Below are 24,803 nucleotides of genomic sequence, written 5' to 3'. Positions count from 1 at the left end.
AGATTCGTCGAGCGCTATAGAAAAATACTCAAAACTTCTCGATTTCGTAGCTAATTGCTCTTCTATATTATCTGCTAATGCGGTAATTCTTCTTTGAACAGTCATCCGATTTAACTGAATTTTTTCAAACTTCTTTACATTTTCCGGACAATTTTTTTTTGCGGCGATATCCAAACATTGCTTAACAAACTCACCATCTTTAAAAGGCCGACAAGTTTTCGCTATTATTCGAGATATTTCAAAGCTAACTTCAGTGGCTGTTTCAGCATCTTGAATTGGTTTTGTAAACATAGATTGCTGGCCTATTAGTTCCCGTTGTAAAGTGGAAATTCTTTGCGTTCGATTTTCGCCAGTTAATTTGGTAAAAGTTGGATGCTGGGTTTCATAGTGCCTTTTCACATTATATTCCTTCGGAATAGAAACACTACTCTTGCATATTAAACAGACAATTTTGTTATGCGATGAAATAAAAAAGTATTTTTCGGTCCAAATATCATGAAACTGTCGATTTTCATCATCAACCTTACGACTACGTTTCTTACTGGGGCCTGGTTTATCCATATCAAAATTAATATTATATGTTACAGTCGGTAAAAGCCAAGTTCGAACGACGAAATATTTACTCGTCACAGATTACAGTTCTCAAACAGTATAACGTTCGCTTATCCGTAGTCAAAACTTAACTGCCCCGGTAGCCGGCGATGCGTCGTATTTATACGAGTTACCAAACATCGAGAACCATCCACTTTGTTCGGGGATCGACGTGTTTCACGAATCTGTAATCTAGTTGATGCGACAGATTTCTAGTCTCGTAATAATATGCTTGGACCGGAGCGCGGCGAGAAGAATACTTTTAAAATTCGTTGGCGGGCCGCATAAACATCGACAGCGGGCCGCATGCGGCCCGCGGGCCGCAGTATGTGTATCCCTGACCTAGAGGACACGGGTGTAGTAAGGGGGGCAGGGGAGTCGCAGCCCCTCCCTAATCGTTGCTGCATGCTGTAAGTTTCAAAAAGTACTTAGGTTTTGAAATTTTATATCGGTAAGTCGCTGATTGCGTGACCTTTTTTTAGAATCAAATAAAGATGAGCATGGGTTTTTTTTATAGACATCCATAGAGCTTGCAGTCCTGGCAATAATTCTAGTTACGCCCATGTTAGAGGATGTTTCTTTTTGTTTTTCGTACAGACTAATGTCTCTTAATGTAGGACAGATTGATGATGTACGATTAAAATTCTACGCCCATGGATTTTCTGATGATTTTGTACAAAAATATGTGGGTACACATGTTGCAAGTGACCCATTTTTAAGTACAACGTTAAGAACGCCGCCGGACGTACAACGGGATTCCCGGAAGCCGACCCATGCAGAGTGGCGCCAGGACCAGGGAATTCTGCCACCGACTACCAAGCTACCTACGACCGACTTCAACCACAATGTACTCTCCAGCAAACCCTCAAACCGTCAACATTACTTTTTCTACACAAGCTTAGTTTTCAATAAAAATAGTTTATTTGTACCATTAAGAGAGCGTTTTATTTTTGCTGTACAGCGAAAGCAACCCTCAAATATAACCTTCATCATGTTTAGTTCAATTTGTCTACAACTCATAGTATTCAAGAAGATTTTTCTCTCGAATTCTCTAACTTTTTTAGGTTTTCAACAACCATTTTGTGTAGGATTATGAAAATTTCACCGACAATTCATGACAAGTGACAGAAGATATTGTTACAGGCTCAGAACAGTTTTGGAGCTACATCTTGTTTCTATTTCTTACAGTCTGTTTAGAAATGAAAGAGAGTAATAAAAGCTTATTATGTATGCAAATCGTAAATAAATGTAGTACTGGTGCTTATATTCAATATTTTTATATTATGTATTTTCCGTATAGATGAGGTGTACTTTTAAAAAAACTTTGTGCGATCGGACTGTACTAAATTGTAGCAGGTAGCTAAAATTTAATCCCCGACAATCCGTCTTTGTCTATGCCGCTTCAATTTCTCGGTCCATTTCTCTTATAAGTAAACAATATAAAAACAGCATTTCAAAACATGAGGCTACTTTAAGCATCATAACCGGGTTAAGAGGGTTTTTAGTAATTCAAATAAAATTATTCAATATTATTATCAAAATATTTATTTAAATTTAATGAATAGACTTTTATTCCACACAAAAATATATGTATTTTGAAAATTCAAATTATGGTGAGTAAATGTAGTGTTGTATAAATGTACAATAAAGAAAATAAAAAAGTAGGTATATTAAAATTCATCCTCTGAATATTCTGATGAATTATCTTCGTCTCCTAGATTGATAACGATAGGTTCCACAGTAACGTCAATTAAATTATCGAGTTCCCACATTTTCTCCTCTTCTTTTTGTACATGATGTATACATCTTTGCCAGTTATCTGCAGTTACTCGTTCCAAGGAATTTTTTAACAAAATTTTCACGTCACTTAATTTAAACGTCGTATTATTTCGCGCTACATCTCCTTTTACCTGCGCCCAGACTAATTCGATTGGGTTAAGTTCACAGTGATAAGGTGGTAACCGTAGTACCGTTATTTGGCGATTTGTTGCCATTTCATCGATAACATATTTTTTCTGATCTTTATTAAGATTGACAAGTGTCAAAAGTTCCTTTTTCACCATATTTGTTTCAAAAGAAATGTTTTTTCCGGATAACCATTGAATTATATCGGCTTTCCTCCAAGCAGTCGTAGGCGTCCGCTCGGTCTGCCGTGAATGGTAACTGGCATTATCCATGACAATTACAGACCCCGGAGGAATAAGATCCAACATCTGTGTAAAATACTCTTCGAAAACATCTGCGTTCATGTCTTCGTGATAGTCACCTGTATTTTTAGATTCAAATAAAAGTAAACCGCCATCTACAAAACCACTGGCACTACCTATATGTGTCACTATTAATCTTCGCCCTTTACCTGAAGGTGCCTTGAACCCTGTTGAAAGTCCATCCAAAAATGCTTGTCGAAAACTTTTTACATTTTTATCTTGCCATACTTTTGTTACAGTATATCCCTCGTTGACCCAAGTTTCGTCTAGATAATAAATATTCCTCCCTTCGTCACGGAATTTTCTAATTGATCTTAAGTAGGATCTTCGCCAACAAATAATTTCATCTTTATCGATAAGAACTGACTTCCTGTTCTGCTTTTCCCAGCAAAAATTCAACTCTCGTAAGACGGCCCATAATTTGCTTCTACTGATTTTTGGCAAATCGTTGTCCTCTGAAAGTTCACTTAAAATTTTGTTTAGCGTTGGTATTTCTTTTTTAAAATAAAATGAGTGTACTTTTCTGCGAATGACATTTTTGAAGAAATCATCTATAACGACTTTTGACCTCCCTGTAGATGATTTTGGGGGATTTACAGTATCTTGTTCATTTTTTGTTTCCTTTAAAAGTCTGTAGATAGTCGATTTTCCAATCCCTGTCATTTTTGTTAGCATTAGTGTTACCCGATAATTACCTGAAACGAAATATTACCACGCCCATGGCCGGTTCTTATCTCGGGGTTTTATTACTCTCTTTAATTTCCAAACAGACTGTAGTACAGATTAATGTATAGGGTGAGTTAACGCTGTGGCAAAGTTGATTTATCACTAGCATATAATTGAGGCAAAATATTTCAAAATAGGTTCGGGGGGGAGCAATAAATGCACATTTTAAAAATAATTTGACTTATACAGGGTGACTCGTTTTCGAAGGACTGACCAAAGTTGTATTTTTTTAAATTAACACCCTGTATTTGAGTGGATATTTATATTTTACATGGAATTATGCTAATGACAGGAAAAACTATTGACAGTTACAAACATTTTTTTGTTTCACTGCCATATCAATGCCTCCCTAGGATATTTTCATAAAAAATAAAGAAATTGCTAAAAATATCGTAAAATATGAGGAACTGATATATAACAGCTATTATGAAAGTTGCAGATTTTGAGAAGGTGTTTCACATCCCGTTAAAACATATAGGGTGTTCCATTTGAAAAAAAAAATTTGCCTTTGAATTTGGTACGATTTTATAAACACTGCATGACATTTATAAACAGTGACCATATCAGAATTTACGGTGAACCTAGTACAATATGTGTGACGGTTGCTTAGAATATATCTCAAAAAACGAGTATATCAGCAATGATCAAGTGTAACGCCGAAAATGTCATTTTTTATACAAAATACAAATGGTGAGCTCTCCGAAAATTAGTCATAAGTCAAATTTAATTTAATTTATTTTTAAAATGCGCATTTCTTGAAACCCCCCCCCCACCCAAACCTATTTTGAAATATTTTGCCTCAATTATATTCTAGCGATAAATTAACTTTGCCACAAAGTTGACTAGTAACGTCTTATTTGATATCCAATGGAAAATGATATGATCGATCTGATAACAGCGAATGCATTGTTGCCAAATTGGCTCTTTTTCAGATATAACCGGATACATTATTTTTTATTAGGAGATTATTTATTATCTATTAGTATTTCACTGTTTAATAAAAAATGCTTACGCCTATGGAATTTTTACAGTTTTGTACAAAAAATTATTTACTTTAATTCTTTGACAATACACGACATTCAGATTTTTCTCTTGCAATTATCTGACTTCCAGTTCCTACTCATTTTAAAAATAGAATCTACATGTTATTTTTTTTAATGGTTCTCTCCCTGTAACTTTTATACATATAGTCCTACTAATATCAAGTCTAAGAGCAAAATGATATGACAGCAAAATTATTTGGCCCAGTTGACCCTTTTTTAGACATAAATGGAGGTATTTTTTAACTGAACACACTGTATATATTTACTTGTTTGGACAAAACGCTATCCTAAATTTACACTGACGTAAAATTTGACAGGTCCGTCTCTAATAATAAGAGAGATATAGACAAAGAGAATGCCATACAAATTGGTAGTATTCATTATTAAAAATAATTAAAATTAGCCACTAAGTTTTATTGTTTTCAATTTCCTGGCCAATTTATTAGTTCAAAAGATGGTAAATATGAAACAGGTTTGTTTAACAAACTGGGCTTGTGGCTTATTTCCTGTCACATCTGAAAAAAATGCCACTCTGGCAACAATGCAATTGCTCTGATAAGATCATGGTCTTTTCATATTGTACGAACAAATTAATTTCTTAATTGTTGCTGTTGTAGAGACAGATAGGACGCAGATTTTCATATCCGTTAATGTTAAAAATTCGTTTCGAGTTTATTTACAAAACCCTCGGACGATGACAACAACCGAATTTTCGTCACCCTTTCGAAAAAATGGCGTCCCAGGATCACCAAATTTGAGCACTAACGCAACCTTAGGGTCGATATTAATCAAACTTAGTTTCAGCTCTTCAACCCTTAAGAGATGCCTTTAATCGTTGAAGACGCAGTTTTACAACTCCTCAATTCTCTGGATCTAGACCGGACCACGCACCAGGCCGTCCGGCGGAACCCGCGCTACCAGTGAACGAACGTCAACTCAAGTTTTCCACAGTTTAATAACCAGCGTACGGATACCTGCCAGAGCGTGTATTCTATCAAAACTTTTTTACTTGTATTGTGTAAGCAATAAGCACATAACCATTTNGACCGGACCACGCACCAGGCCGTCCGGCGGAACCCGCGCTACCAGTGAACGAACGTCAGCCCAGAAGCAGCGCAGTTTAATAACCAGCGTACGGATACCTGCCAGAGCGTGTATTCTATCAAAACTTTTTTACTTGTATTGTGTAAGCAATAAGCACATAACCATTTTCCATTTTTTACAATTCCCTGAAAAAATGTGATGTGACGTGTGAAACACCAAGTTTACATCGTAATGTCACAAAACTTAACATTCATTTCCAAAGCAAATTTGACCAGATACTGTACCGCGATATGCAAGAATAGTACATTAAGATTCAGCAAGCGAATCTGTTCACACTTGAACGGAATACATTTTGAAGGCGATGACACCGCTGAATATTTTTCTAGACCGTCTCATAAAATACTCATCCTTCATTGTTCGAGTTCAGAATCCCCCCAGGCGGATATAACACTGGGAACGGACACAATTTTATTAGCCCAGCCGTCAAAAAAAGTAGGTACACGTTTTTTCGCGTAAAAAGCGTTTATTTAATTATCTCCGTCGACCGTTCCTCGCGAAACAGAGGGGATTGTGGGAACTGCGCTGGCAAGATTAACATGTAGGTGTTGTACTACATATATCGCCCTGGTAATTGCCTTGTACACCACCGAAGCCACGAAATGACCCGGGTAATGAATAGCGGCCACACGAAGTTAGTGTTGACCGCTGCCGTTAGTAATTAAAAGTAAATATACAGGGTCTTCCCATTTTAAACGTACTAACTAACTAGTTGATAGAGAACTTACTTTTGGACAAAAAAGTTTATAGGGACATAGGTTGTAAATGGCTTACTAACTTAGATACAGGGTATCGAATTTTTTTTAATATTTTTATCGTGGTATCTGAAAAACAGCAAGTAATAACGAAATCAAATTGGGTGTGTCTTGTGCCGACATAATGTTCTTTAAGAATGACCTACAAACTATTCACTAGTCACTACAACCAAAAATGGCGTGGTAGAAGGACAGTCAGTGCCCCCTTTTTAAAGAGACTTTCTACACCTATGGGTTTATTTGAAATTTTAAATAGCTGATCAGTTTTAAACGAAAAGTTGTACTTGCAAAACTGTCATAAAATTAAAGAGTTTTGAGTAAACGGTATGAAACCTTTTCAGTGTACATTTACAAAGTTATTTTAATAGTTTATAAGTACAAAAATTCAACCAATGTTTAAACAAGAGCCAGAGCTCTCCTAATTGACCGATTCGAATTTTTCAAAAAGCGTTTGAAAGCTTGAGAGCTTTCTATATCTGATTAAATTTTCAAGTATCTAAGGGCATTGGTTTTTGCTGTGCAAAATTTTGAAAATTTGAATTTTTTTTTTTCAAAATCTGGATTGTAAAATTATTATGCAAAATCTATCCAACCGATTTTGATGAAATTTGGTGTGATGATTTTACATAACATGAACTTTTCTTGAGCCAAGTATGAAGGTCCTATACCCAATTTAAATACCCCAAAAAAATTCCCTAAAAAGTAATGTTTTTTAACCCCAATTTTGGCGATTTTTTCGATTTTTACAATAATAATCGTGATTCATTCGATTTGTAAATAGTCATATTTTGTAAAATTTAATTACAAACATTTTTTTCCTCTTCCATTTTCGCTTAAAATCAACTCTTAACATAATTAAATAGGAAGAAAAATACGACATTTTTCGAATTTTTTTAACATATTGTGCTGCCAAAAGTTAAGCCCACGTTTTTTTTATGCGCATAGAAAAATTTTAATTTCTACTGATATTTGAAAGCCAAAAAGTAAAAAATCTCCGTGGATATACGATTCACCCAAAGCAAAACAGATACCGCCTAGTCTATTAGTAAAATGTATAGACAGGGAAGATCCTGTATCATGATTTCAATGATTACGCTATTACTCAGAACTATTTCATTTTATAACAATTTTGCAAGAACAATTTCTCGTTTAAAATTGATCAGCAACATCAACTTTTTTGTTCAAAATTAAGTCATCTATCAACTGTTAAAGTTAGTACGTTTAAAAAGGAAACACCCTGTAGAAATGCAAATAGTACAAGGAAGAGAATATAGAGGTCAGTTATTGTTCAAACCACCAGAGGGACGTTTTGACTGGGTGTAGACATCAAACAATAACACCACCGACATATTGAGGTTAAAACTATTAGAGAATTTCCTTTTGACTGATTTAGATGGTCTTTGATGACCCTGGAACGTGTAGATCATTTAAATGGAAACCTGCTTTTGATTTGGAGGTCAAATGTGAAACAAATGAAGAAGTGAGAAAGTTATTTTTAAAGCAAGATTAGGTTTACCTATAAAGTCAAATTTGTATAGTTTTTCCGATATCAATTGAAGAACCAACAGATTGATAGTATGTACCAGGTTTGGTCGCTCACGCAGCAACTCGGTATTGAAATATTTGAAAAACTTATTTTATATTTATTTAGCCATACCCATATACAGGTCTGCTCGAACTAAACGTGGAGGCGATAGAAATGTATACGCTCAGTTGAAGAAAGCGAGCGCCGGCAAAGGAAATCGATTACAGTTGTATTGGGCTACTGAGCAATAAATCACAGCAGATGACAAGTGGTTGATAAATTGCCTAGCAGTGCAGCGCAGCAATGCGGAATTTGGTGATTCAGGTAATTTTAATTTATTATAGGCACCTTCTATCAATCATTCATATGACAATTGCAAAACGGAGAAATAAGAGGGATATTTTGTTTACTAATATTAACACAACATGACATTTGGGAGACCTTTTGAAACGGAACAAAACGAAATTTACGACCAATATAATAAAATTGTTTGAGGACATAAATAATTAAAATAGCTTGTTGACCAAATGAACATATAATAGAAATTTTCTACACATTATATAAAAATTATTAAAATTTTTTACCTTTAGCAGAAAATTTTTTTAGGGGCGCCTATGAAACTCATTAAAATTTATTACCAGACGTTTTTTTGTATGTTCAACTGACTTCGGAAAGACTATAACTTAGAATCGGAGGGTCATATTTATATTATGCCTTTAGAAATACATTAATAATGAAGACACACAAACACATTGTACCGAAAAACTAATAATTCACGTAGGAATTCGCGGAATTACCCACCGTACTATAACCACCCCCTTGTAAACAGAAAACTAAAATAAATATAATAAAATTAAATGGCAACAATCGGCCGTTCTCGCTTCGCCAAATTACTCATGGTCGTTTGTTTATTTGCCCTTCTATCGGCCAGTTGTCAATGTTGTCATATCTCATCAGGTGGATTGAAATGTAGATCACCTAAACTAGGACACTGACATTCGCTAACTAATTACTTAATAAATCATGTCAAACATTCATTTTTTAAAAACACTAAAAATCATAAATTCATAATTATTTCGCTGACTTAAAAACAGTAAGATGACTTTAAAATGTCGTAAAATTATACATTGCCTTACAGTTCCACTCTCTGCCACTGCGTTAGCTTCACAATTGGTTTATAAAGATAATAACATGCAACACTGATAAGCCGACACATATGGAGCTGCCCATTGACGGCGTAGACAAGAATTTATGCTGCTTAAAAAACGAATTATAATTTGATTGATTATGCGGTTTAAAAAACCCACCCCCACTCTTTACTTTTCCAATTATCTTATTAAATATTTCTTTTGGATATTATAAAATAATAACCCCTTCTGCCATGCCTTCTGGTCATATCATTTATTAAAGAAGACTTGACCCCTTTAAGATCTATCGTTTTTCGTAAGCTCCAATATTTTCCTACTTAGCAATTTTCGATTAGTTGAAGGCAATAAACCGCATTTCACGCCAATTCGAAAACGAGACGACTAAACACATCCTCATTTAAATTCCGCAGCGTGACCCATCGAATTAAACTTTATTTCGCACGGTTTCAATTTGCAGCACTGCGCATGCTCTATCTTTTTCGTCTTTAGGTCAATTAGCACCCTTTCGCTCAAAATTTGGAACGGTAGAAAGGCGGATCGAACGGCTGTACAAAAGCAATTGCCGTCTTCGTTAATTTAACAAAGTAAACAATGCCACGGTCCATTTGTCGCCGTTAATGCGACCAATTATTCTACGTCCCTTAAAACTGATACGGAAGTAATTGTGTGGTCATCTGGGTCACCTGCCAGTAACAAATTCATTCTAGTTTCTTCAAAACTGACCCAAATATTTACCTCTCTAAGAAGATCCAGTGTCTCTATAAAACATAACGAGTTGGCATTTTGTAAAGCATATATCCTGATAACAGTGACGTCACGATTTAGCACTTAGCCCTACACATGGCACTGACTAAGCTTACCATTAATCACAACATATTGACATATTGCTATTTGTACCTATTCGACTGAACTTAGAGTGCGGAACTACTTTTTTCGAATAGCGTTTTCTAACAGAGAAAGGAACTGTCCTTATAAGTAAGATTGATCCAAGTGATAAAGTTAATTGGCACTGGCTACTCTAGCGAGTAATCGGAGTTACACAGTTAGTCGTACCCAAAAGAAAAAACCAATGGCGTGTGAAGAGATCGAGGAAACAATCATTGTTGGCATGGCCAAAATGGGATCTTCACGTCAACATCGAAACAAAGCTATGACATATAGTCAGCATAATGCTTGTCGTTGGACCGAAAACGAAATCATTTGTTTAAAGTTTGAGATAAGGCTAGATCTGAGTTTTTAGTGACGTCAGTGTCGAGACCGTTTCCAGTCGATCGCATAACAAATAAATCTACTTCAAATCCTTCGATTCATTTATAAATAGCACCCACTCCGATTTTTTAATTCGTCATTGTCACATCATATGAAAAACCTATAGAGAACCGCTGGCTATAAATAAACAGCGGCCTATTTTGGCCCAATTTATAACATTCTCCTTTAGTCTGTTTACAGTTTCAACTGTGATGTTTCGTCTACTTCTAGATCGCCTACTCTTCTCCCTATGGAGGTGTTTGTGGAGCATAGGTTAATTCGACAATAAAATTAGTTTTGAAGTGGTGACGAAATTTGTTTTGCGAAATTTACCGCTAATAACCAGTTTTACTTATATCGAACAACTCAATTCAATGATATATAGTCGAAGACTTCATGGGGAAGTAAATTATAAATAGTACAGCATTAAATGTCAACGGTTCTAAAAAATATATTAAATTAGATATAAGCAAGTTAAATGTATTCAGAAGATTTGCTTAGTATATACGACCTTAAGCTTTTATTACTCTAATTAATTTCAAATAAAAGTATAGATAAAAAATATAGCGTAAAGTCAGTAGTTCTCAAAATGTGTACAACTTTCTTATGATTAAAACTTGCCACAAAGAGTCTCAATAAAAGATGGTGTTTGTACTTCTTATAATACCAGATTGCTAAATTTGTCGTCGAGTTAAAATATACTTTTTAAAACTACGTTTTACAAATACGAAATTACGTATGTTCAAGGAAAGAGATCATGATATTCTGTTTCATACAGAGTTACAAATTTTATTAAAATAGTTTGACAAGCAGCTATAGAAAAAGGAGCAGCAGCAGCAGGATTCACCTTAAATGTAAATAAAATTGCATGTGTTTTGTAATGAGCTCATTTAGTAATTAATAATTCATTTATAACTTATTTTTACATTTCCCGTAAGCCCTTATCTTTCTAAATATATGGTAAATAGCTTTAATATTATACAGCTTGGTAAAAAATTTTTGCATAAAATTCATATTTTCGTTAAACAATTTTTTTTTCGAAAAACGGTGAGACCCGTCGATTTTTATTTGATCCAGGGCACCTTGTTATGTGGAAAAATTTTTTTTTCGATAATCCACTTACGGCAGCGATGACATAATTTTTTTTTAAATGACAACGCATATTTTTTTCGTTCGAAATTGATGACAGTGATAATTATCTAAACAACGGTGTGAAAATTTCGATGTCTTACATAACAATTTTTTTTAGAAAAATGCACCTTAAGTTCTTATAAGTGATAATTGTCTACTTACACTATTAATGGCTCCGAAAAGGACAAAGTTGACAAAATTACATTTCAAACGAGTAAAATTACACTAATGTTTGTGTAAGTCTAGCGAAATTGTTCGAATTGCCCACCCTGTACCATTTGGCATTGTCCTAAGCGTGTGTAAACGCCGTCTACACTTCGTTCAAGCATTCCCGGGTCGATTTGATTTATTTCAAAACGAATACGGTTTTTAAGTTCTTCCAAATCACCTGGTCTGTTTGTGTACACACGCGATTTCAAATAGCCCCACAAAAAAAAGTCTAGAGGTGTTAAATCAGGCGAACGCGGAGGCCACTCGATTGTTCCGCGTCGCCCGATCCACCGGCCAGTAAACGTGTTATTCAAGTACTCCCGTACTTGCACTCCATAATGGGGCGGTGCACCATCCTGCTGAAACCAAATTCTTTCCTCAGGAATATCAGGATCCTCGTTGTTCGGGAATAACTCTGCTAAGCTTGGGACCAAATCGAACCGCAGGAAATCCAAATAGCGAGCAGCAGTTAAATTTTCCTCGAAAAAATACGGGCCTAAAATACGACGCCCTATTATTCCCGCCCAAACGTTCACCTTTCGGGGGTGCTGATGATCTACTTCTTGCACCCAGTGCGGGTTTTCCTGAGACCAATACCGGCAGTTATGTCGATGCACCGATCCATTAAGATAAAAAGTAGCCTCGTCAGAAAAAATTATGTTCTTGAGGAAGTCGGGGTCTCCGTTACATCGATGCATTAAATCTTCACAAAAGTGGAGACGGCGGTCTGGGTCGTCCTCAGTCAATGCATGTATCAAGTGACCCTTATAGGGGTGAAATTTCTCTTTTTTGAGAAAGTTCACCACAGTTACATGTGAAATATCATTGTTCAATGCAATCGACCTTGTACTAGAATGAGGGTTGTCCTGGAGCTCCACCAGGATATTCAATCTAGTTTCATCATCTACTCTAGGACGACCCGCACGAGGAGCATCTTTCACACTACCAGTTTCCTCAAACCTTGCCAGTACCCTACTAACCGTAGATTGCGTAATTGGTGGTCTGTCAGGGTACGTTGCATTAAATAATTGGCAAGCTTCTTGATGGGTTCGTAACTTATCGCCGAAACCAATCATCCTCAAAATATCAATTCTTTCGCGTTCACTAAGTTTTGCCATTTCGAATTAAACGATTTCACCAAAGAATGTTAAATCGGTACTGATTTTTAGTCTTCAATATTTCAGGTAATCTACTCCTTTCAAGTAAACATTTCTTTGGATCTTTTTTTTTGAGGAATTTATCGGCAAACTCGAAGACAAAAAGTCGACCTTAATTTGCTACATACTATTTGGATTTTGTGCGGTTGAACTTGGTTCTAAATTTTGCAGTTTAATCAGGATCCTGACAATATCTGATTTCCGCAAATATTACATAACACCAGTTGCAACTTAAGTTATCTAAAATGCTTTCTGTCGAATAAATTTTTTTCTAAGGCATTTGATCCGTAAACAGCAAATTATTGCATTGCATTCAAGAACTTAAGGTGCATTTTTCTAAAAAAAATTGTTATGTAAGACATGGAAATTGTCACACCGTTGTTTAGATAATTATCACTGTCATCAATTTCGAACGAAAAAAATATGCGTTGTCATTTAAAAAAAAAAATTGTCATCCCGGCGGAAAAAAAAATTTTTTCAACATAACAAGGTGCCCTGGATCAAATAAAAATCGACGGGTCTCACTGTTTTTCGAAAAAAAATTGTTTAATGAAAATATGAAATTTATGCAGAACTTTTTTACCACGCTGTATATGTAATTTCTAATTCGTTCAAGCTGTTCGCAGATTACTTGTGACGTCACACCACTCTACTGGCTCGACCCTCCAGCTCTATGCACTTTTAGCTATTGTCTCAAGTTATTAATTTGTGTTAAGTTTTTCCACGAATTTGTGCTACAGTTTGTTTTTTCCCTGTTGGTTGGTATTTTTCCTGCGGAATAAATATTAATAAGAAATTTTTGTACTACGATGTGTACTTTCTGAATACAAATAAAAAAATGTGCCAAATGAGCCCATTACAAAGCCCGCTCTAGATGATGCCGTTACTTGCCAAACATTTGTGAAACGTAAGCGTGTGGATGCTGCATATTGATAAATTTGAAAATATACCTTCACTTGACAAATATTCGCCAAAGCTACAAATGTATTTATATTTGAAGAGATATTTGTCATGTTTTCACATTGTGTGTATTGCACAACTTGGCGCTATGTATTCTGTCCAAATCATCTGCGAATGTTTGACAAATATTTGGCGAATAATCGTCCCGAGCCAGCTCAATACGTATAGCAAGAAATTCAAGATCCATCTTGCTGCCCTAACATCTGCCAAAATTCAGCACTAGCGAGGCAAAATGCAACCAAACCACCAAGCAAGCGACATGCGAAAAACAACCACCAAGCGAAAACGGGCATGCGAGAGAAAGACGGCTAGAGACCTGTGCAATGATGGAAGCCACCTTGTCCCTGTCCACGGTGGCAGTGATGCGTTTGTTCTTGAGGTGGTGTGGCGTGTCGCGCCGGTGGAGGCGGCTCGGCTTCGTGGCGGCGGCGTCTGCGTCGGCGGCGGCAGCGCCGCCCGTGAAGCCCACTCGCCTGAGGACGGGCTCCTGCAAGGCACGGCCCAGAGGTCATACTCGCTCACCCATCGAGGGGGCGGGGGGTTAGTGCGGGAAGATACGGGTTAGTATCTTACCTCGGCCGCGGACTACTGGTCCAGGGGTTCCCAAACTCTTTTCTCGCGAAAACAAGTTTTATGGATCATAGGCGCTGTTAAAATGGGTAACCTGATGCTAAGTGTAAGGTCCGTGAGTAAATCGTACATGACGTAGAAACCAGGGACGGATTCAGGACAAGTCGCGAACATTGCACATATGCGAGCCCTAACAATTAAATATTCGAACAGCACATTATTTATTATAAATTTAATGTAACTTGTATGTAGGTAAAATTCACCTCAAGTTATACAAATAGTGATTGTCACAAATTTAGTAGCCAAGACAGCTGACTGACTGACCTGTATTTATTAAAAAAGACAGTTGAACTTCAACGAGAATTAAACAAACCCTACAGAATGTGGTGACAAATGTTCAAACTGAAGAGTTTGCTTATGATTTAGAAATTCGCTAAATCTTTCTCTAGCCTTTACATCAATGCGAATTCTCTTTGGCATAGTGTTGACTTGGATGGGAGTTAAATTTTCATTGTCGTTGGCAAAAACTCAATTTAAATGAAAATGATCTTCCTATCTTTACAGTCCACAGATATCGAGATATTCAAAATATTTGATATTACTAATAAATGCAAATACGACTTCGGCTTACTGATAGTTATCCCAAAAACTACACGTAAAAGTCGTATTTGCTAGGATATGCATTAGACTTTGTAATATTATCTACAAGATACTTGAAATTTCAGAAGAATTTTTAACTTGTTTGGTAAGTATGTTTAATTTATATAACATGTTAGATACGTCCATTAGTGACAATTACCTGTTGTTCATAAGGTTAACAAAAATGTTTAGGTTCTTTATTTAACATGTCGCTGTTGCCTATAAAATAAATTTTCTACAAGTCTATTTTTCATCATTTCACGTAAAAACCAAGTACGAACCTGGTATGTACGATTTACTCTCGGACCTTAGGTAAAACGGGAACAAAATATTTTAACAGAATAAATTTTTCTAATAAAAAAATGCTGTTTTCCTAGATGGCAAAACAAAATAAACACACCTAGGAATATTTACGTGTTTAACTGAACATAGGTGTCCCAGTAATGTTTTGTACTTTTTATCACGCACACGTGTTGGAAATATGCTTATTAAGCAGTATATCAATGTGTTAGTGAGAAAATGTTATAAATGGTTCTATTTAAAAAAATAAATATTTTTAACGTGACATATTTAGTCACTTAGTATTTAGTGTAATACTGTGTTATAACTTTATATGTACTGGTTGAATCCCAGCTGTGTTATAGATGTAATTTTGTTCGTTAACAGTTTGGGAACCTCTGTACTGATGAGAATGAGAAATATACCAATACCAGTGTTAAGCAGAGTATTTTATGCAAAAACAATACCTATGTTATAGTTTAAACTATTTAGTATCAAGAAAATTGTTGGAAATGCAAGTGAGCATTTCCTAAACATAAAAAATGCAGTAAGGTGTTGCAGAGTACGGGGGTATATTTGTATTTTAAATTTCTAGACATATGGCGATGTAAATTTGACAAATAATCAATCATAAGATTAGAGTGAATAATATAATATGTATCATAAACAAATTTCGAAATATTTTGCTCTTAAGAAGCAAGATTATTTGTCTGTCCTATCAAAAAAAAAAAACGAAATATGAAAATTAAAAAAATAATTATTATTACAAGGTATTCCGATATTCCCTGTATAACGAAATTCACACATTCTACCCTTCACAATGGCGGGTGATTACGTATTTTACCAACTTTGGAACATTTTTTTCCATTTCTGTAAAAGTAACATCTATACACTTGTACTACCATACCAAATTTAACTTATATGGGACAATTTCAATTTTCAAAATTTTCCGCTCTTTTCATTTTCTGGGGTCAAAAGTATAGGGTCCCATTTGAAAAATCACATTTGACCTTGAAATGATCTTCAAGGTAAAGGTCAAGGTCACCATCAAGGATAGCCAGGGAGAAATCCTGAAACTTTTGTATTTAACATTTTTCTCTAAAATGCTTTCCCGCCGAGTTATTCTGCCGTTCCGGTCCTTTTGCTATACCCTATATATTTAGTTAAGATCAGCGGTATTCAAACTGTGTTTCGCGGAACCCTAGGGTTCCCCACAATCAGTAAAAAATGTGTTCGAATTTTTTTTAGGTTTAGGTTCCTCAAAAAAATCCAAATCTTGCCCGGGTTCCGCAAGTCGCAAGTTTGAAGACCGCTGATTTAGACAAAACCACCAAGAACTTGTGACAGTTCCATGTACGCGGAATATCGGAACACCCCGTACATTTCGAGTTGTTTTTACACCTTGAACGGGAAACTACAAACTCTGCCCTTTCCATTTAAGGAACCCCATCTTTTACCGTTCCCTCGATACTCGGAGAATACTGTACATGCCTCCCACAAAAATCCTAATTCCGCAAAATAAAAGCTATCCGACTTATGCGGGCAGGATCCAGCGCCCATCGTTTTATTAAACGTTATATATAGTCGGCAGGTACGATATAATGCCGTGTGGGTGTAGCAGAGAGAGGAATCGAACTCGAAACGAGAACGGACATAACTCTCGGCATCTGAATGTCGAGATGCAAATAAAGTTGCCCGCAAATCGCAGTCGGCCGTGGGCGACGGCAGAAATGGCATCTTGGAATGGTAGATCGTTCCTACAGGGTGGCCGGACCAATAATAATTATTATATATTTGGCACGGAATATTAGTTTTGTATGTGACAATATTATTAGATTTTACAAGCCCGTCATCTACATACACAAATATTTAGAGGATATTACTACTATTACTACTAAGTCAAAAACAAAAAAAACATGGAAGTGATATTATTAATAGAAACAACTATTATAAGGGCTGCATGCCCCTACCAACATTGAATTTCACCCGCAGTATCATTAAATAAAGTAAGGAGCACGTCAGTCGAACACACCAGACATAGCTGTATTTAATGATATTGTTGCTGTAATTCGATGCTTTCTGGCAATATCATCACATTAAAACATTGCATTTGTTCTCATAGGGGCGACACTGGTTATGCTTTTAGAATACCTGCAATACATTCGCTTTCTGCCATTTTTTGGCCTCTTTGTATGTCGTAGTAACATTGGCCACTAGATGTAGCTCTTACTTATACTCTTTTATTTATAAAAAAACATTAGTTAAGAAAATCGTTAACAACAATCGTTAATAACACCACTAGAATCCGCATGAAGATAATAACTATTTACACTAAAACCTGTTCATTGAAATAATAACAGTCATTATTTCAAGACGTTTTTACTTTATTCCGGAACATCTTAAAATTATCTGTTTTTTTGAAATATCCATGTACTCTCAAAAGTCTTATTATACTCGCGGTGTCCCATTTTAAATAATTGCAATATCTACTTAGGGAAGCACTTCCAAGAGAAACTTTTTAGACAGAAGTTGTAGGGCTCTCAGGGAGAACATTGTATGATGACCTTGACATTGACACAAAGGTCAACCGTAGATGTCATTTAAAGGACAACTTGAATTTTTAGATATAATAGATATATTTCTGACAACGGAAATGGATAGAGCGGAAAATTTTACATTCAGATATAGCTCTAAGTTATGGGTCAAAGGGTTATTTTAGGGTTAAATAAGGTTCTGAATAAGATTTTGCGATATTTTTCGGGAAATCACTTACGACAATCGATTCTGGTTAAAAGTTTTATGGTACCAAAAGTTTTATGGTACTTAGAAATCAAGCTTGAAGGTTCTCTGAAGGTCAAATCAAGTTACGAAATAGGAGAACCCAGTTTGCAGCCTCATTAAGGCAAGATCGTTAAGGCCCAACCAGTCAAGGTAAGATTGCAAGGTCACTATTAACCGGCCAGCTGGTTCGAAGCGATCTTGCCTTGACTAGCTGGGCCATAACGATCATGCCTTAATTTAATGGGGCTGCAAACAGGGTTCCCCTAATTCGTAACTGGATTTGACCTTCAAAGAACCTTCAAGCTTGACCTCTAGGTCATAGTCAAAGTCATCGTCGTATGATCCCATCAAACCATAAAATTTTCAACCAGAAGCCTTCGTTGTAAGTGCTTTCCCGAAAAATATCGTAAAATCTTAGTCAAAACCTTATTTGACCCTAAAATAACCCTTTAGTCACTTTGATATATCTGAACTCAAAATTTTTCACTCTTATCATTTCCGGTGTCAAAAATACAAGTTGAACTTCAGATGACCTCTACGGTTGACCTTCGTGTCAAGGTCAGGGTCACCATCGAATGTCACCCTACAACTTTTGCTTACAAAGTTTCTCTTGAACGTGCTTCCATAAGTTATTGCAATGCATTATTTAAAATAGCACACCATGTACGAGTATATCCTTTTATTCCAAATTACCGATGATTGTTTTGTGTTAACACAATACCGCGTATTGTGTGCATGCACGTTTTTTTTTTCAGTCTCCTATATTTTGTCTTATAAAAATTATTAAATGAGTAGATGTAGTAATTATTCTGAGATCTTTACAAAGATGATATTCTACGAGAAGATTTAGTTACGCATCTCAACATTTGCTTTACAAAAACACTGTATTAATATCTGCATTAATTCCCCAGTGAATTAACCCGTACACCAATGTTTACTGAAACAGGCCGAAATACACCAACTTTAATATATTTGCTGATACGGTATCTCTAATAATTCCAACAAGATAACAACATGAGCCGAGTTTAGGAAGTATATATTCAATATGGTGATTCCATGTCAATTTCCTATCTATATACAGACCAAAAAATTTAACAGCAGGTAGCAGCAACATATTCAATGGATTTTCCTTTGATCCTAAGCAACAAGCTATAGTCTACTGTAACTTTTTTGGCACAGAACTCCATCGCCATAGTCTTATTTACATTTTTAACCACAGCCACAAAAAAGAACTGATTATTTTGAGGATGAATCGATTTGTCATTAGTATTTTACTCAAGCACCTACAGAATTTGAGTAAATCACAAAAAATAGGTGAAAATACCGAAAAACGGGGAATAAGGCCGACTAATGGGCATCAGCAATTTATTTGGTCTGATTATGTATTTCAATGTTCTGAACATTAGTTAGTTTTGGACCAGTTCAAGTCTTATTCCAATGTATTTCAATGCGCTGAACACCAATCTGACACTGGAAGTGATTGAAGCTCTAATTTGATCATTTACAATTCTGTAATCTTGAATCGAAAAATTCAAACTCCAAACAATTTTACAAGTATGTAACGTACTATTTTGTCTTCGAACGACCTACACAGTGAGTCTCGAACTACCGTCTTCGATTTCTCTTTCAGTAACCAACAGAAGTCTGCCATCTTATTAACATCCCATCTGCCTTGGTATTTCACCTCAATTTCTTTCAGATATTGATGAAAACGTTCACCTCAGCTCCTCGCTATAAAGTTTTCAGCACAGTAGTGCAGATGAGAATCCAAGAAATTTTAAAGATTCCAAGATGAACAATAGATACAGTTTTAACGAACAAACAAACTGATATGTTATTAGTAAAGTCATCAAACTTTGAGAAATACTGAGAGACATCTTTAAGAAACTGGTCAGTTTACATGTCACAAAGGTAATACTGGACAAAGAAAAAACAAGAACAAATTCTGGCATATTAGATTAATACAGAAGCAGACTATAGTTTCCAAAAGTACAGAACAGAGTTATATCCGAACAAATAATTCGTCCTTTTCATGATCACCCAGTTCAACAATTTATATCTTGATCTTGCTGCTCGTCTTCAATTCTCGCAGATTATTCGCCAATACAGAGCTGGAGATATGAACTTTCACAAGAAAATTCTTTTCACAAACAAATTATGTTTTACGAAACATGGGATAATTTTCGATAACCAACATGTTTACGTAGATGAAAATCCCCACGTCGTTATGGAAAGACATTTTCGGCTTGAATTTAGTATACTCGTAGTATAAGTGTGGATTGGTTCTATTAGTAACTTTCTTCATCTTGAAGGCAATTGTTATTTAGATCTTCTGCAAAATACTGCAGGAATTGTTTGACAATCTACCAGTTACTCACTCCACTTAATCACATGTATTTTATGTTTATAAGACAACATTTAAATGATCGATACTCCGACAGATGGATAAGTAGGGAACACGATGCTCCAATGTACTGACCACCACGTTCACCTGATTTAATCCCTGTTAGTTTTTTATTTAGGGGGTCTTAAAACAGAAAGTGTACTCTGTTAGTAAAGTTTAGTAAAATTACCTTATTTTGATTGCAGGAACTGAGATAGTTCCACATATACGGAATATTGGGACACCCAGTATACAGAGCAAATCAATTATTTATAATTTTAAGTATAATCTAAGATAATCGTCAAAGACATTACAAGACGTCTTCACTGCCCCAAGACACCTTTAATTTCACCCCGATTGAGCTCCCTTACCTTCCGAATTTACGAGACATCTCACGTCAAATCAAAAAACCTACCAGACAATACCATCGCCACAGACAAGAACCTTTCTCCAAACCCCCTTTGTCTCCACCCGCTATCTTGATCGACTGGCGCGCAACGGGCCGCCCGCGTTCCTTTGTTTTACGAGGCAATCTAGAGATCTGGACGCACCGCTCGGAAAACAAAAGAAAAACGCGATGGATAAGTCACCGGTGTCGTTCCTTTTTGTGAACATCGCGCCACGGAACGGTTACGCGTCGCTTTCGGAAAAGCCATCCTAGACACGCGATGGTAGAAGCTATTGTTGTCACGCAGATGATCCGCTTTGTACTTTACCGTTGGGGTAATATGCAGCATTAGAGGCTTTTTAAGATGAACAGTTAGTTCATCTTGTATCAGCGAATGAACGAATTTAAGGATAGCAATAGTCGTAACTAGAGATTGGAAATGTTAGAGCGGATGTAATGTGGTACAGGGTTAGCTGTAGGTCGGGTTCTCTTTTATGTAATTTTATTCAAATAAAAAGTGATACAACCGTTGCATTCTTATAATTGCACTCTTTACATTATAAGAAGCGTCTATTTTTCTTCATTAAACCCATCACAACTTATCCAAAAAAAAAAAAAAAAAATTAGGATGTACAGGGGACTCTTACAAATACAATTTTGTAAAGATAAAATCAAAAAGGGCAGTCCACTGTAAATCCTGACCTCGCACAATGCGACCGGCATAGCGACAAAGTGTGTTAAAGACGGATAGAATTTCGCAAGGAAAGAAATAAATAAAATTTTATAGCACCTGTCTATTTTATATCAGCAACTTTAACTGCTTTTGCCGGTATTGTTATTATTAATTAATAAAATTAATTTGTGGTTTTACTTAATAAAATAATTTGACATACCTGATGTTACAACAACTGTTCAAAATTTTGTCCACCGACGCGTAAACACATTTGAACCCGCCTTACACTGTTTCTACGAACTAATATAAAAAATTTTGTCTTGTTTCACCATAAATTAAAACGATATTCATCATCTCCGAGTTGCTATACACGAAAGCCATTTTTGACACTAACTACTAAAAAACTATTGTAAACACAATCGCAACGACGATTGTAAAATCAGATTTCAGTATTCCGAGTTGCTGAGGCCACGTGGCTCTCCACGCGTATTACGGATGATGCTAGAGACTACAGTAGTCCAGCTAAGTAATGGTTGAAAGTACTACAACTTCAATAATTTTTTTCTCGGAAACTATAAGGATTTTGTAAGAATTTTTTTTACGATATTGACTCCATTTCTTATGCCGCATCTATTCCCAAACTTTTCTGAGTAAGTTGTGAAGCTTCCTGTATATAGGTATCGTACGTAGTAATAAGTACCAGCAAAAGTTAACAAAACTGCAACTATCGGACAAAGAAGTTACATAACGGAAATTCCCATCGATATTTTTGAAAGACGAAGGAAATATTCTACTTACAAGAAGAAAAAAAGATAATAAATATAGTTTCGCCGGTGTTTGCTACCCTTATTCAACTTTTTAAAAGTTCTAACTTGCGACACAGCACCTAAAAGAAGTAAACTTCTATGTTCTCAGAAAAAAAAAACATATACTTAACATCGCACGGAATTTTCTATATTAGGAAACTAAAAAAGTTTTATTCCTTGACCGGTTTTAGCTAACTTTACTCGGAAGCTGATGTCTGTTGTTAGTTAGAAAGTTAACTAACTCTTTAATATATATACAAAGAGAAAATTTTAAAAAGATACTAGATACCGTTCTCTGTAAGAGAAGAATTCATAAGATCGTTCCATCAAATGAAATTCTACAGTGTGTTAATTATTTAAAAGCGTCTCAGTTTACTTGACTGCAAAACTTTTTTTTTAGGAAAATAAACGAATAAAGATTAAAAAGCTTCTGTTTAAAAATATAAGTTTTCTTGATTGCATAGTTTTTTTTTTTGACATCAACTAACTGTACAAATGATCGATCTTAATATGTTGTCACAAAATAAAATTATAAAAACAGATATTTACATTTCTGACGGTTCTGTCATCGTTAATCATACATTCGTACTACCGCGCGGAAGTAAATCAGTGCTTGCTATTTATTATAAAGTAGGCGCTTTTTGATATTTTAATGCTTTGTTCTAAGTTGCCGTTTGAGTTTTTGGTGAGTTGGTATTAATTTAGGAATTAGCGTAAGCTTGTTGGTGTTTTGACCTATTTTTTTGATTTTTTTTAGCGAGTAGTGATAAACATTTTCGTCAAAATGGCACACAAATACAATAATTGTTACATAAAAATGAAATACTTATATACCAAATTCAATAACTAGTATACTTAATTCCTTTTTTTATAGTCATATATGTGATTCCCTCACGGCTTAGTCGATATAAAAATGCCATGTTTTCTCTCGAAAATGCTATATTTTATCGACTTCATCATGAAATACCATTTTACGAATGACTACGGATGAAAATAAATATGTCAAATCTTAATTAAAACACTACAAAAATAATATTTTATGTATTTTGATTGATTTTGAATTAAATTCGACACAAAATTACTCAGGGTGGGCCATTAGTGTGAGAAAGTAAAAATAACTCCCTTGTTACTCATAATACAGAAAAAAAAGTATATACAGGGTGTTTCTAAAATAGGGTTCCAAACTTCTGCTGCGTTTATAACTCATTAAATTAAGCCAAAAAGTTTCTATTAACATGTGCCCTAAAACGCACCCTTAGGAAGTTATATGCCCTTAAAAGTGCTCAAACAAAATTGTTTTTTTTCTGTTATTGACAAAAGGGTCGCAAATAAATAGAAAAACATTTATGGGTCTTACATAACTTTTTACGTTAAATAACATGGGCTACTCCATTTTTCGACATGCAAATCATATGAGTCCCATTTAGGTTGGTGAAGGGAGTTTTCGGCCCGTAATTTTTTTTATTTCTATTTTTTAACAATTTTCTCTACAGATTTATAAAATCTTAACAATTTTACGAAAAAAATATTATCTTTGTCCAAATCGATATTTCCAATGGTTTTCGAGTAAATTGAGTTTGAAATTTACTCTGCTCTTTAAGTTATTAGACCAAAAATTACAAAAATCTGTTTACCATGGCAAATAAAAGACTGACGTTGCCACGACGTTTAACAATTTAAGTTATTGATAAACTGTCAATTGAGCTTTGCAGTGTTTAATTAGTAAAAGTGGTGAGTGGAAAATTTAAGTGTACTATATTATTGCAACTCATAAAATGGAGTCATATTCAAACACGGAAATGGCAGATATGCACTTTATGTAAGGCCGTGCGGCTGGAAATGCATCAGAAGCGAGGCGTTTGTATGCGGCAGCATACCCGAATAGAAGACTTCCTTCTCGACAGGTATGTCAGAGGATCCATGTTCTAACCAAGAGTAAATGATCGTGGCAGACAGATTTGTAAGAACACCGGTGAAGGAAGAAAATGTATTGAGAGATGTGCAGGACAATCCAAGGGTTAGTGCAAGAAGTGTCGCACGTATGCATAACATAAGTTTTTCCATAGTTTGGCGAATTCTTTGCGAACAACTACTTCATCCTTTTCATATCCAGCGTGTTCAAGCTTTAAATCCGAATGACTACGAACCACGTCGGCAGTTCTGCCAATGGCTTTTGCAAAAATCGAGGCGGATTCCGAATTTTGCATCTCTTATTTTGTTTACGGATGAGGCAAGCTTCAGTAAAGATGGTTATGTCAATTTTCATAACGCTCATGAATGGGCTGATGCAAACCCACACAGCATATTTCAGTCCAGACATCAGATTCAGTTTTCCGTCAACGTTTGGGCAGGCATTTTAGGCGATCGGCTAATCGGATCGTTTGTGTTGCCTAATCGATTGAATGGTGAGGATTATTACAATTTTTTAGTTAACGACTTGCCAGGACTTTTGGAAGATGTCCCTTTAATTGAACGCCAAAGC

General features: G+C 35.5%; 1 protein-coding gene across 1 annotated transcript in view; it reads right to left on the bottom strand.

Annotated features, from left to right (window-relative positions):
* LOC108911806 (protein lap4) overlaps window positions 1-24,803 on the bottom strand; it is a 212,075-nt gene that overhangs the window by 77,634 nt on the left and 109,638 nt on the right. The window contains exon 8 of the mRNA XM_023456349.1: window positions 14,119-14,289. Within this exon, the coding sequence (XP_023312117.1) occupies window positions 14,119-14,289 (171 nt within the window). The remainder of the gene's footprint in view (window positions 1-14,118; window positions 14,290-24,803) is intronic.

Source organism: Anoplophora glabripennis, unplaced genomic scaffold (genome assembly GCF_000390285.2).
Source record: "Anoplophora glabripennis isolate ALB-LARVAE unplaced genomic scaffold, Agla_2.0 scaffold508, whole genome shotgun sequence".
NCBI classification, from domain to species: Eukaryota; Metazoa; Arthropoda; class Insecta; order Coleoptera; family Cerambycidae; genus Anoplophora; species Anoplophora glabripennis.
Note: the sequence above shows the minus strand (reverse complement) of the source record. Positions and strands in the feature narration are given on the sequence as shown.